Source organism: Chelonia mydas, chromosome 7, assembly GCF_015237465.2.
Source record: "Chelonia mydas isolate rCheMyd1 chromosome 7, rCheMyd1.pri.v2, whole genome shotgun sequence".
In the NCBI taxonomy this organism is placed as follows: domain Eukaryota; kingdom Metazoa; phylum Chordata; order Testudines; family Cheloniidae; genus Chelonia; species Chelonia mydas.
In genome coordinates this window covers 17,327,597-17,341,697 of record NC_057853.1, presented here as the reverse complement: position 1 = coordinate 17,341,697, position 14,101 = coordinate 17,327,597, and the positions used below count along the sequence as shown (strand labels likewise).

Genomic DNA, 14,101 nt, shown 5'->3' with positions numbered 1-14,101 from the left:
CACTTTAAAATGATCACCTTAATACAGGAGCCCTGCCTCATTCATACAAAAAAAAAAAAAAAAGCCAAAGTTAGCCTGAGGCAGACATCCAGCATGGAAAATTGCTAAATTAAAGTTTAGCAGAGTTATAAACAGCTGGGGAGGGTCTTATTGTGGAAAGTATTGTGCAACCTTGTAGGTGGTATGTATTATCTGCCTAAAATTCATATGCAGAACAAAGATCCCCATCAGCCCACACCATAGGCAGCAGGAACCTGGCCTGGAGTATCATGAATTCATAGTTTGGTTTAGGGATTCACTTCACTTAGTCAGGCAACATAAGACGACGCTTTCTTTTAAAACCTTTTGACGAACTCCTTGAAGAAAAGGTATCCTCTCAAAGACAGAGCACTGAAAAGTTCTAACAACTCTTATAGATCAGTTCTTCAGAAACCACAATGCTTAATATGCACCAGTCCGATGTGTTTCCCTAGTAAAACAGGATTACCTGATTATCTGACACCATGAATGTTGATAGAAGTGACCCGGTGGGGGGGGGGGGGGGTGGGGGGGAGAAGAGGGAAGAGATAAAAGTTCTTTGAAGAAACTTTGGCACAGTACTTAGGATCTATAGGCTAGATCCTCAGTGGATATAGGTTGATGTAACTGAATATTAAAAACAAAAATTATGTGGTCAAAAAGAATCGTGTGCTCAAAAATATAAAAACCTTATTTTAACTAAAATTATAAATATACAAACATTTTTCCTCCTTGGGTCTCATTTAGCCCTGTAACAAACAAATCTTGGGTGGTATAAGTTACTGTTATACAGAGAGTAGGGAAGTTAAATTCAGAGCCAATTTGAGTTGTTTTGATTCACTTTGTGCTCTGGAATTGATGTTCACCATGCCTTTTATGCAAAAAGCTCTCTCTGGTTTTACTGTTCCAAAATTAAGCAAAACATTTGCTTCTTGCATTCAACAAGCAGAATGGAGAAGCAATGATGTAGGGCTTGGATGATTACTGTACATATGTAGGCTATATTCAAGTCAATGGCAAAATTCCCTATTGATTTTAATGGGTCTAAACATTTGGTCTTGTGTCTTGATGCTGCTGCAGTTGCATTGAGAAAAATATGCAAAAATTTCCAATATAGAGGTTATTGGATGGTTGAAGTTCAAAGATGAAGCCAGTTGGACCAGTTCACAAGATGAAACCTGTTCATTTGCTCCAGAGTTGCTTACAGTTATGCTGCTGTTTTGTGTTCTTGACAAGTGTGTGTTAATGAAGTACAAAAGGAATGATGTAACACAGCAAGGGTCCTACAGTTGAGGCATAGGAATATTAACCTTGCCTAGCAGTTTCTCTCTTCAGTAGTAGTATATGCTTGTTTTCTCCTTAAACTGAGGAGTCCAGAACTTTACAATGCCTGTGTCCTGTCAAGTACCCTCTAGGTGAGGCCAAACTTGGTACTTTGACAAGCAACCTAATGTCTTGTCACACAAGGCAACTGTGAGAGGCCTAGTCTCTTAGAGAGGACGACATTCAGGGTGGAAAATTCACATTGCTACAATGCTGTGGAGAAGCTTGTCCTTGCTGACTTTTGGAAGGAGCTTCTTGACCATGTCCATTACTCACCTATGGATTCACTATCCAGTTTCCAGTGGTAAGCATGGCATACCACAACAATCTGCCAACAGGGCAACTGGATGATGTCTCAGCAGAGGTTAAAATGGCAACTGAACAATCCTCTACCCCTTGGAGATTGTACCTTCAGCTTTGTGTCAAAACATTAATGTGGCGAAGTTCTGCAAATAGAGAGAACCTCATCCACATAGGGCCGTCAATCCAGCACCTCTCCCCAGCATTGAATTCACTAAAAAGTGACAAAAATTTGTCAGGTGTGAGATTTATCAACACCTGCATTTCTTTGTCTTGGGAAAAAGAAGGGCTGTTGAGACTTTTCTTATCATTTGCATGGGTGCAGGGTCCATCATATGCACGATCTTGACCAAGACTTGCTATGGTAACAAATTAGGTTAAGTGCAGATACTCATGTTATTACACTTTGAAGAAAAAAAGTCACTTTTAAGGTCTGAATTAAACTAATCCAATAGAAAGTATTTGGATACAAGATGTGGAATGAATTGGTGCCATTTGGAATGCTGGGAGTACTAACTGACATTGTACTTCAGAGTGTGGGAAGTTTATCCTAAAAACAATGCCTTTTGTTTTGGCAATATGTAAAGCACAGGGAAAGGCATTGATATTGAAGGAAACTATTTCAGCAGAGGTGCCAAATTTCAACCTCCAGTACGACAAAGATATAATCGAGCTAGAGACTCTGCAAATATCTTTCTCGTCCAAGAGCACATACTTGGCAGGCAGCATTCCTTTCTCTAACAGAGTGTGAATTCATGATAAAGAAGGGACAGGCTTTTTTTAAAAAAAAAAAAAAAAAATAAGGTGAACAGATTTTTCCACTAATATGAAACTGGAGCTTTGAAAACTTGGTCTGAATTCTAAAAAAATGGAAATGTGGGGGTGTGAAGCTGCCCAAATTTGAACTAAATACTAGCCCTTATAAGTTCCAAAACGTTCAGATAAGTACTATATTTCAATTAAGTGTGCCTCCTCTGTGCCTTTCTGCTTCCCACTGGAAGCAGAAGTGCTGAAATACCACAAGCATGGTAATAATCTACTAATATTTTGCACTTCTGTTGTACTTTCCATCCAAAGATCTCAAAGAGCCTCACAACCCCCCCCCCCCCCCCCCGAGCACCCTTGTCCTCAGTTGATAGATGGGGAAATTGAGCCATGGGGAAGTTAAATGGCTTGCCGAAGGCCACAAAGGAAAGCGGTGACAGAACACGTGACTCCTATTGGTTCGAGCATGGTAAGAGATCACATTCCCTGTTCCCACAGTATTTACAGCTCAAATGGAAGTAGGCACCATCAGAAATCTCACATGGAGAAAGCCTGTCCTTGGATATTATAAACTCACCGGTAGAGACCTAAGAGTTTCAAAATAGGTGTTGAAACTTTGGTTTCTTTACAAAACCTTAAATGCAAACCTGGGGAGCTTTTAGAAGAAGTGATTGGAAAATGTATTTAAAGACTTAAGTGTGAATATTTTTGCCTCAGGAACTTAACGTTACCTAACTAAGTGGCTTGATTGACACGTGATGAGTATTCATAGCTCCCATGGATTTCAAAGGGCAGAGTTTCTGCACAGGACTGCAGGCTTTGGTCCTTGCTTTGCAAATATAGGATGTATAAAGGATGCTTTAACCTCAAGAACGATTACATAATCAAATGTATGCAGCATTGTTCAAGGGCTATTAGCCAGGGAAGGTGTCCCTAGCCTCTGTTTGCCAGAGGCTGGGAATGGGCCACAGGGGATGGTTCACTTGGTGATTACCTGTTCTGCTCATTCCCTCTGAAGCACCTGGCATTGGCCATTGTTAGAAGACAGGCTATTGGGCTAGATGGACCATTGGTCTGACCCAGTATGGCTCTTCTTATGTTGTTCTAGCCATAAGTTTAGCGTAAGTAGTTAGCACATAGCTGAAGGTACCATTCAAGGTGAAGTGGGGCTCCTCCACCCTCACAAGGTCACAGCCTGAGCCCAAACATCTACACAGAAATTTTTAGCCCTGCAGTCCAAGCCAGCTGACCCAGGCCAGTTGCAGGTTTTTTATACCTGTGTAGACATACCCTGTGTGTCTTACGTTGAAATCACTACCATGGACTCAGTCCATACCAGAACAGAGTTACATAACACATGGGTCTGATCCTCAGTCCATTATAGTCAATAAGAGTTGAGAGTACTCATCACCTTGAAGGAACCGACCCATCACGAGCTAACTGCGATCATAGCTTCTCTTCATAGCTCTGCCAATGGACCTCACTCCAAATTCACACCACCGTAGGACTGTTTATATATTGCAGGCCCAAGACTAAAACAATCATGACAGTTTTAGATGTGGATATTTGTCTAAAAAGGAGGAAGATCCAAATCCTCAAAGGTTTTTAGGCACCTAAATGGCATTTATTCCAATGGAAGCTTGTCACCTAAACACATTTATGATTAGACCCAAGGCATGTGAACATCAGACCTATGTCCATTTGTAACCTAAGCAAAGGGACTCCAGAGGAGAAAAGCTAATGCTTTTACAAAGCTGTGAACAATAGTTCAGGCTCATTAATATTTTATTGTTATATTCAAATATTCCAGACTACAGTATGTAATTTTTGGCTTTTAGTGAGACAACATTAAGTCAAATGACTTGTTCCACAAATGAATACATTTTATATAGTTCAAAGCCAAAAGTCAAATGCAGCTGGCACAGGGTCATTTAAGTTACACTCCCCTGTACCAGCCATGCCCCTTTTGCTGCAAGGGACACATACATGACACCTCTATGGAGCCCCAGCCAATAAAAAAAAAAAAAAATCTCTATGAGGATACTACCACCTGTCCTTCCTCAGAGATTTTTTTTTTAAATCAGCTTTAAATCAGCTTATGGCTGGCAATCCATAGAAATCTCATGGGCTGAGGCTGCAGAATGGATGCACTGCAGCAAACATTGCCCTGGTTTTAGAACCAACCTGGTTGTAGAACCAAAGCCAGTTTGGCCACTGGTGCAAACTATTTGGCTAGCTCTGCTCCCCTACACACTCCTGGTGAGAGGAAGATATTCTCTGCTGTCATGAACTCTCTTCCCCCAACAGATTTTCCATGTCAGGAGCACTTTGCCAGGGCTTGAGCAAATCTTGGGGAACTTGCCCATAGTTTTAGTGGATTTCATCAAGTAATATAGAACTGGATCCTGCTTCTACTGAAATCAATGGGAGTTTTGCCATGCCTTTTAGAAGGGAAAGATCAAGTCCATGAAGATCCCATGGGGAATCAAAATCTGATTTGGAACTGGGCTGCTACTGCTTGTCTTGGGTTATTATTCTGCTTCTGTTCTGGCTGGTGTCTGTACACATATAAACACACTTGTGCTAGGTCTAGCTGCTAAATAAAAGCCCATAGGGAGCTGCTTGTTATGTGCACTCTTCCTCTTCCCTTTTTGTGAAGCTTTCAATCTTCTGCCCCCAGCAGAGACTGGGCAGCATCCCTGCAAGGCTGCTCAAAAGCTTAGCTGGTATGTTCACGGGTGCATGAAAGAGGGGAAGGAAATGGGGAGTGTTATTAATATGCCCCCTGGGCATCTCTGAGGGCCTAACAACTGCTACAGCCTGGATTTTCTCAGTTACACATGGAATTTACACAAATGTTAAATTCTGGATCCTACTAATTAAGTCCTCGCTTTTTCAGAAAGGCTCATTTCTTTCAAACAGCTCATTTGCTATCCTTATTAAAGAGCCTGTGGCCCTAATTATTTGTGCTCATCTCACCTTGGAACCGATGGTGAGCTATTAGCCACACCCTCCAAACATTGGATGGAGTCTTTACTTTCTAGAAAGTAGAGAATGTAAGTAATGTGCAATACCCATGTAACATTGCTCACACCAGTAGTGGGGACAGGGGTTTTCCCCTCTCCTTTCCTCCGACCTATTCAGAGGATTCAGTTCTTAGCTGGTTTTAAAATACTCTTCCTAAAGGAGCTGCTAAACATTAAGGCCCAGATTTTAAAGACATCTTCAGGCATTGCTGCACTCAGCATTGCAGCGTCTGATTTAGGAATCTAAAGCTCATTTTCAAGAGAGATTTAGGGTACTTCAGAGTCTAAATATAATCAAATGTGGATGGAATTTAAACTCCCAAAAAATAAGTCAGATGCTGCAACACTGAGCGACGATTAACACCTTTAAAAATCTGGGCCTAAAAAAAACAAAAAAAACAAAAACCTATCATGGCTTTTCAGGCAGCAGTTCCCAATCTCCAAAGTTACTAATAATTTCATTTATCTCAGTACTCGTTTTTTAAAACCACACTTTGTGTGGTGGGCCAAGGACTGAAGAGGGGGAGGGTTTGGAGATTCTACACTTGTGCCTGTGACTGAACAGAAGAGAATGGGACACTGAAGAGGTGTGGTGATGGTGATGAAGGGGAGGGTCTATAATAAGAATAAGGACAAGAGAAACTATTCAGAGTATCTGAAACTGGACTGACAGAGTTAAAGAATTTGTAGCCAGGGTCAGGTGTGGTGAGAATGTCCTGAGAGTGTGGATGGAAACAGCCCTTAAAATATTGACTGTAGTGGCTGAATAGTCTCAGAACAGCTCCACTGAACTCCTAATTTTGAATGAAACAATACCTACATTCTTGGCACTTCAGACCCCCTCCCTATTTACTTCCTATAAAAAAGGGACTCTCAAATTCCTTCTGCAGGAAGAATGTTTCTGAAGTGCCTGAACCATAAGGTGAGCCAGATCTGCCCCCAAAGTCTAGATAGAGCCCAAACACACAAGCTCTTCATCCACACATTCTTCACAGTGAGCTACTGGCTGAAGTTTCATAACAATTTGTGTTTGGTCTCATTCAAGGCTGTTTTAGTCAGGATGAGGGAAAGGCAAAAATATTGTTCCCCCACCCCCTCTTCACATGACAGTTGACAAAATATGACAACATCAATGCCTTAACAGTCTAGGTCTAAGAGAAAGAAAGGCATGGGTGTGGGCAGAACTCCCAATCCTCCTGCACTGAGGTCAGACTGTATTGACAACTTTATGATTCAGTACATAGAAATACTTGTTAGTAGAGAAACAAGCATCTACAGTAAGATGAATGTTTTCCTTTGCAACTAATGCAGTGCTATAAGTCATCCCACTCCAACAGAAGGAGGATTGCTCTCTTTGGGGGTACATACTGATTCAAGTCATGCAGATATGACAACTATGGACCAACTTTTAAATATGACCACAGATGGCAATGTGTCTCCAGTTTTCTTGGGTAGTACATTATGTAACACCATTGAGATCTACTGGAGCTACACAAAGAAGGAATGCCTTTTGGCTTTCCAGTTAAGATTAGGGTCTGCATTAGCTGAACTGTGTAAAATAACTAACAAGGTTCCAACACAGAACTCTGAACTTTTGCTAATGTGATCCACAACCAGCAATTGTGAATAATGAGAAAGACAAGGAGTACTTTTTTCCTTGCAGGTTAAGCGTAGAAAATATTTTGGTCAGATTTTCTGACAGTGTAGACATGCAATTGGTTGTACAGTTATTGTTCACACAAATTAGCACTTGCATATGCAAATAACTAATGAAATCCTTTTGCATGCAGTGTCACTATAGTTTACATGTGCAGTCCTAGTAAATATGCATGTCACTCAGACCTTGTCAGTGCCAACTGGCAAAGTGTTTGCTGTTCTGTAACAGTACCCCGACAAACTCACTGCACACAACAAATTGCCATCATAGTATTTATCTGTAAAGAATGTCGTACGAGATCTTAAATGAAAGCCAGGATCCTGCTGGTCGTTAATATTTTTAATCATCCATATATTTCACAAGTTATGACTATATAACTTATAGTTAGTATCAAGCATTACCACCCAACACAGGTGAAAAACTGGTGTTGCCAGACAAAGGGATATATATGTATATATTCACCAGTCTGTCTAGGTTCACATGTAGAGTAAGCATGGTGAGCCAAAACACCGCAGAGCCCCATTTACAATCAATCAGTGGAGGGATAGGAAGTCAACAGGAAAAAAAAAAGAGCCATGTCTAGAGATGCACTTCAAAAGTTTTTTGGATTTGTCCTGGTGTTATAAGACAACACCCTGTTCTCCATCAGAGAGTAAAAAGGAACAGAGCTTTTTGCATCTGTAGATCCCAGCCACGGGAGTTGGGGGATGCTGGGAGATAGTTTCTCACCTAAAACAACTTCATAAGGATTTTAGCCTGTTAAAGTTAAGTTTAGACTCTAAGGAGTTATACTTTTTATGTAACCATTTCTTTTCCTGTTATCCTTACTCAATCTCTCTTAAGTCTTAGTCTTTGATAAGAAGCATGACTGCTTCACTATAAATACATCTCTGTGTTGTGACGTTATAAAGGGACCTCAAATGGCTGACTGGACAGTTGTAGGAGACCCACCATGCACAGCGAAAAAAGAAGATCACTTTGTGGCTTTAGCTTAAAGCTCCTGACTGACTTAAATAAGCGATATAGCAATTTAAAGGTCTCACAATACTGCATTAAGACAGAGACCAAAAAAGTTGCAGGATTTTAAAAGGTTCCGGGTAATTTTATGGCTTATAACAGTGAGCCAAATTCTGCAGTATCAAATGAAACAAAGCTCTCATTCACTTCTATATCATTAGACATAGTCAGATATAAATAAAATCTGTGGCCCCAAGGCCTATGCTGACTACTGCAGGGTTGCTGGCGATTTATTATGGAGTTTTTTTTGCCACTTTCCGAAGCATTAGGTTGTCCACCCAGAATTCCAGACATGACAGACCAATGATCAGATCCACTATGGCAAACGCTTATGCTCCTATGTTCTCTCTAGCTCACCCACTTTGGGCAGCACAGCTTTTATTTAGCTATGTACATCCCCTGCTTTAAAAGAAAAAAAAAAAACCCAACATTTCAATCACCTCAAACAAAAAACTCTTCCGCTTCACTTTGAGCGCAGTTTTTATTTCCTTTTCCTGATCAAATTAGAGTTTGAATTCAGGGGCAGCAGCCCAGGTTTCTCTGTGCTCATTCAAATATTTCCAATAAACTGCAAAACATCTTTGTTTTGAGTTCAAAAATCTTTTCAAAATTTAAGCTAAACCACTGATCCTCCAAGCAGAATGCTTCCCCCTCACCTTGTTTTAATTTCATTAGAGGAGGGGTCCCATAATACACTGGGCGAGACATCAGCAATGACTAAACCCAACAGTGATTGAAGAAAAAAGAAAAAAAAAAAATCAAATTTTCAAGGCCCTGGAACAAGCCCCAAAGAATTCCAGACTCCCATTCGTAGACTTGCTCAGACTGGCAGTGTGAGATTGCCGAGCCAAATTAATAGTTGACAGTAGCTCACCCTGTGCCCAGAAAAAGTGCCCTTCTCACAATTCAGGAAATTAAACAGCTGTCTAATCCAAAGACATTTGTGTGCCTTTGAACATATTCTATTATTCAGACAGATTGATGCAAGATAATTTTTTTGGTATTATGTAACTGCATTTCCCTTTAAGTGTGAACTAGCTGGGGCTTTTTTCCTTTTACTGTTGTGTTTGGTTCCAATTCAGGTGATAGGAGACAGACAACTTATCAGAACAATTACAGAAGATAAGGAGATAGATCATTGGGTCAGTCGATTCAGGGAGTTTTAGCCCTATTTTGACCCGTCAGATGCAACTGTGCAAAGACATGTGAACATGACACCACTTCCCTGTAATGCAGAGCAGATACTCATGCAATGCTTATCATCAGCAACTTTGGACTTCATTTAAATGTGTGACATCTTCTTTCAGCAATGACAGCTCTGTATAAAGCTTTATCTTTTGGAAAGACTCTGACAAGTTTCTGCATCCAGAGTGCAAAATATCCCCTCTGTGATCCACAGCTGTGCAGCATCATTGTCCGTTCTCAAATCACATATGAAGAACTTCTGGGCAAAAACAGCCTAGTGCAGAGATTGTTACTCATAGTATATACTCACACTGGGCAGTAAGGGGAGATAAGTAGTCCCCTTGTTCTCCTGCATACGGTATCCACATCATGAGTTGCAGCATGAGGGAAGAGTAGCTAGAGCTGGCTGGAAAACAGATTTTCTGCCCCAGGAAAGGTTTCAAAACATCATCTCAAACTTTTTTTGGACTAGCCACCCTGAGTACAGATGCACCATACCTCAGGGGTAGATACTCAGGACTTGTACCATGTGACACTGCTGCGTATGCTACCACAGCTGCACTATGATTTTCAGCATGCTAGCTCAGAGGAGAGCTAATGCAATTATGGCTACATGAGCTGGGAATCACATCCCTAGCTTGTAGCGTAGATGCAGCCAAAGAGTGAGCTTCGTCTTCTGGCCTTCCCTAAGAAGGGCTCATTTCTGGGCATCAGAGGAAGTATTCTTGGATGATCAAAAGCTACCGCTAAATTTTTTGCCCCATATACTTCAGGTTTTGCTGTCATTGTGTGGTTTCTGCTAGGGATTGTTTCAGGCTGTGGGACTGCACCCCACGTGGAAGCAATGGCCCAATGACATTCTGGCAATAAGGGGCTTTTTTTAAAAAAAATTATATATAAGTGTGCTGCACAGTGAGTGGAACCAGTGTCACTAGACTAGCAATGCCAATGACGGTCATCTCAGCCAGGCAGCATTGCAACATGCATCAGGTGGGAATGAAAGATGGGGAGTTGATGACCACATGGAGGACAGACAGCAGCAGAGTTAGAGGGGGAGAGGAAGAGGATGAGGATGGGAGGGAGAAAACAGCACAGATCAGTTAGACGTTCAGGGCTAGACTGCGACTGGTCTTTGGGAGGGTTTACAGAGGGCAAACCAAAAGAGCTGCCTCTCCCCAGGAGCTTGGTACAATGGCCCGTCACAGCCATAGTCCCGGAGCTCAGGAGAGCACAGTAGCGTGCACCCATGGGGTTACATTGCACCAGCGGGAGCAGGTAGGGCAGTGAGAAAGCAGGGCTGGGTCCCAATCTCAGAGGGAAAGGAGGTGCAGGGGTGGGAGGAAACAGCTTGCACAATGCTTTTTTTGGAGAGATCCCTGCCATTGGTCTCAATGGTGCCACTGCTGCTCAGCACTACTCCAAATAGTGTGAGACTGACATGGCTCCCCGAGACTGATCCTCGTTTCCTGTATTAGAAGCCAGGAGAGGGATTTTTGGGGAGTTGTTCTCTGCAAGGAATTGCTCATGGAAGGTTTTAGCTGGGGATGGTAGGGGTGCCACCCATTTCTCCCACCTCAAGGCCTCAGGACCTGCCACCAAACCTGGTAGATTCCAGGGTGGCTACAGCCATTTGCACAGAGGCCCTGAGACTCAGCACCCATGCTAGTCAGTGGGTGTTACCCCCATCCAACTCCTGGGGGAGAGGAGGGGGGGAGGAAACCATGCTACCAGGGTTGTTGCCATTAAGTAGTGAGGTAAGAAGCTGTTATTGTAAAGAAATCCAAAATGTGCTATTTTGACAAAGCAGAAACCTAGAGATGCATGTGATCTCACTTCAAGGAGGTGGTTTCCTTTCTTTCCCTAGTTATGCTGCCATGCAGGTGTAGAGAATAAAGCCAAAAAGCACCCAGTTCCCTGACAACATACACCATATATCTTTTCTCTGGAGACTAACAGCTCTTAAATTCAGTTTTAAGTCAGGAGTCACAGTGGGATGGTGTTCAGTTGTTCTAACTCAAAGAAAAGAATGAAAGTAGCCTGGGACTTCACTTCCTGAGCAAGGGTGATAAAGTACTGAAAATTCCCCAGTCTCAAACAAACAAACCTTCCCCCAAACAAAAACTCCACCCACCCAAAGGGTCTCTCTAAGGTAATCTAAGTCTCTAGTAGAGGCTGATGGTCAAAGCTGTGATATATATCAGGTTAGAATAGATAAGGACTAGTAATTGGTTTTGGCCAATTGAAGTTTTACTGAAGTAAATTTTTTCAATACACATTTTCCTGTCAAAAAGCTTTATATAGTTCAATTCTTGTATTAAAGTTCCCTATGGATTTTTTCCATGTACTTAGTGCATAATGTTTTATATTACACATAACAATACACTTATTTTGTAACAGTCCTTCCTTCTGTGTCTGCTGTTTATGCACTGGATCCAGAGCCCATGTAAGTCAATTCTTTGCCCCCACAACCCATCAACTTCAGTGTTCTTTGGATTAGGCCCAGAAAGGGATGGAAGTAGTCCAATACCATCACACTAAGAATTCACTTCTATAAGTCATGGAAGGGTAGTGGAAACCATTCTGAATCCTGATCACTACAGTGTGATTCTGCAAAATTCTGAGCATGCTTTCCCTGAGCCAATACAGCACCCAAGAACACCCACTTACAATTAAGCAGGAGTAGTTCTATTGAAATTAATGAGACTACTCACATGCTTAAAGTTAAGCATGTGCTCAGAGCTTGAAGGATCAAGCCCTGTTTGCATGCATACCACTCTAAGCCACCACTCCATCACAGGCTTCTTTTGGGGTAGCTCCATACAACCCCTTACGCTGGACACGGAGCAAATATTACACACAAAATTGGGCAAAAATGTAGAATTGAAATCTTCCACTATCTGCAGCTCCCTGGTGTATAAAAGCCTCTCTCCTCCCACTTCTAGCACATAAGACTTTTTTTGAATATGTAACTGTAGCCTTGGAGAAAAATGAGAATAAGATCTTTGCATGCATGTACAATGTGTGGACAATTAAGGAAGTGGCAATAAGGGGGGAAAGTGTTCCTCCTATAATCCAACTCTACCAAGGAAAGGAACAAGACCAAACCCATTTTTAAACGGATTTCCACTCTACTGAGGAAAGTGAAATCTAAAATTAAACTCCCTCCTCATTGTAAAACAGCCCAAGGTGAAAGTTTCTAAAAAATCTCAACTTTCAGAAGATATCATTCCCAGCTTTTCCATCATGCATTTAGGCATCAAGTTTTGTCAGGCAAGCCTTCCACTGCTAGATAACTAGCTCAAAAAGAGATTTGGAAAGAGTCATTAATTGCACCCACCAAGGCTATTCCTCCATCTGCTTAGGAGATAAATGACTACATTGAATAGGAAACTGAATTCCTTCCAGAATCTGGCTTCTTTCCATTGTGTGCAGGTAAGTTATCTGCCTTCAAGCTAGGGGAGTAACAAACTACACTCAGTTTTATTTATTGACCTGCACATTTAAAAAAAAAAAAAAAAAAAAAAAAACCACCATACACACACTGAGCTGGGCACCAGGCCAGCACTGTGGGAGTGAAGGGTCAGACCCTGGAGAGAGCAGTTAGCTACCTTGTGCCGGAGTTGTGCTCCCAGTACTTTGAGTGAGCATTTTGGCAGTGGCCAAAGATGCTACAAGAGGTGAAGGGAAATGGGGGTTGTTACTAAAGATCCACCAAAATAGGCTACCTACCACTTTGTTAAACTCCATAGGCTCCCTTTCTGATTGTCCTCTCTGAAGCACACCGATGGTGGAACGAGTCACAAGGTGGCTGAAAGCAAATCCTACAAAGTGACAGCAGATTAACTGTGTCCTTCGGAAAAACATTACCGTCTCCCCAGCCAAGAGGGTAAGTTAACACCTCCACTGGCATTAGCACAGGAAAGATCAAGGTGACACCACAGAGCGTCTGCGTTCAGGAAGAAATTGCATTGATCTATTTAGAGGCTTTACTTAGCTAGAGCCACTGGAGGAGGGGGGAAAAGGCACATCAAAATTTATAACATACTAGCCACTCCTAACCTTGCTAGGCGAGTGGTGGCGGGGAGGGGGAGAGAATATACAAAGCAGAAGGTGCAAATAAAGTTACAACTCACCTTTTGAATTCCTGGGCTCAGATCCATTACAAGCCTCGTCCTTTCTTTCCCCCTTCCCTTCTGTCAAGGTGTCAGCTCTCTCGGTGCCCTACGGCAGGCTGCCGGTGAACGACCTCTGCTTGTAAAGGGCTGTGGGCTAGAGTAGTGCTGGTTAACAAGGCTGCCGCTCAAGCCTTCTCCGCTGCCTGCCTGCCTGCGCGGGGCCTCTTTAATTGGAGGCTACAGCTCCCTCTAAAACGCCGTCAGCCAATCCGAGGCGGGGCTCCAACTTCTCCGTCCAATGCCGGAGCGAGACTCGATCCTCAGGTTCTTGCTCTCACTTTCACCCCTGCGGGGGCAGGGGGCGGAGTAGGCGGCACCCAGACCCAGCTGTTGAGAGTTTGCTGCACATCTGTCCCGCGCAATCGCAAGCAGGGAGGCTGGAGCCTGAATCACATCTCCCCCTTTAGCCTTTTTCCTTTAAAGGAAGAAGAAGGGGGAAGGGGAGAAGGAAAGCAACGATCTTGGGAAACCAGCTCATTCACAGAATCACAGCAAAAGGGAGTGTGGGTGTTTAAACAAGAGAATCCAGGGCACTTTTAGTCCTTTAAATCTGGAAATTAAACCTGCTCTGCCCTCTCCTCCCCTCCTTCAATCTCACACTGCGCTCCCCCCCCCTTTGCAATAACCAAGGTGTT

The 14,101-nt window shown here is 42.5% G+C and overlaps 1 protein-coding gene across 2 annotated transcripts in view; it reads right to left on the bottom strand.

The window, feature by feature from the left end:
• LMCD1 (LIM and cysteine rich domains 1) overlaps positions 1-13,716 on the bottom strand; it is a 65,618-nt gene extending 51,902 nt beyond the window's left edge. Inside the window, exons 1-2 of one of the 2 annotated variants that reach the window (XM_037904902.2) lie at positions 13,425-13,694; positions 13,021-13,112 (exon numbers count right to left, since the gene is read on the bottom strand). In XM_037904902.2, the coding sequence (XP_037760830.1) occupies positions 13,021-13,038 (18 nt within the window). In that variant the 5' untranslated portion in view covers positions 13,039-13,112; positions 13,425-13,694. Of the gene's footprint in view, positions 1-13,020; positions 13,113-13,424 lie in introns of both variants that reach the window. The other variant, XM_027823712.3, reaches the window with a different exon arrangement.
• Positions 13,717-14,101: the final 385 nt, after the last annotated feature.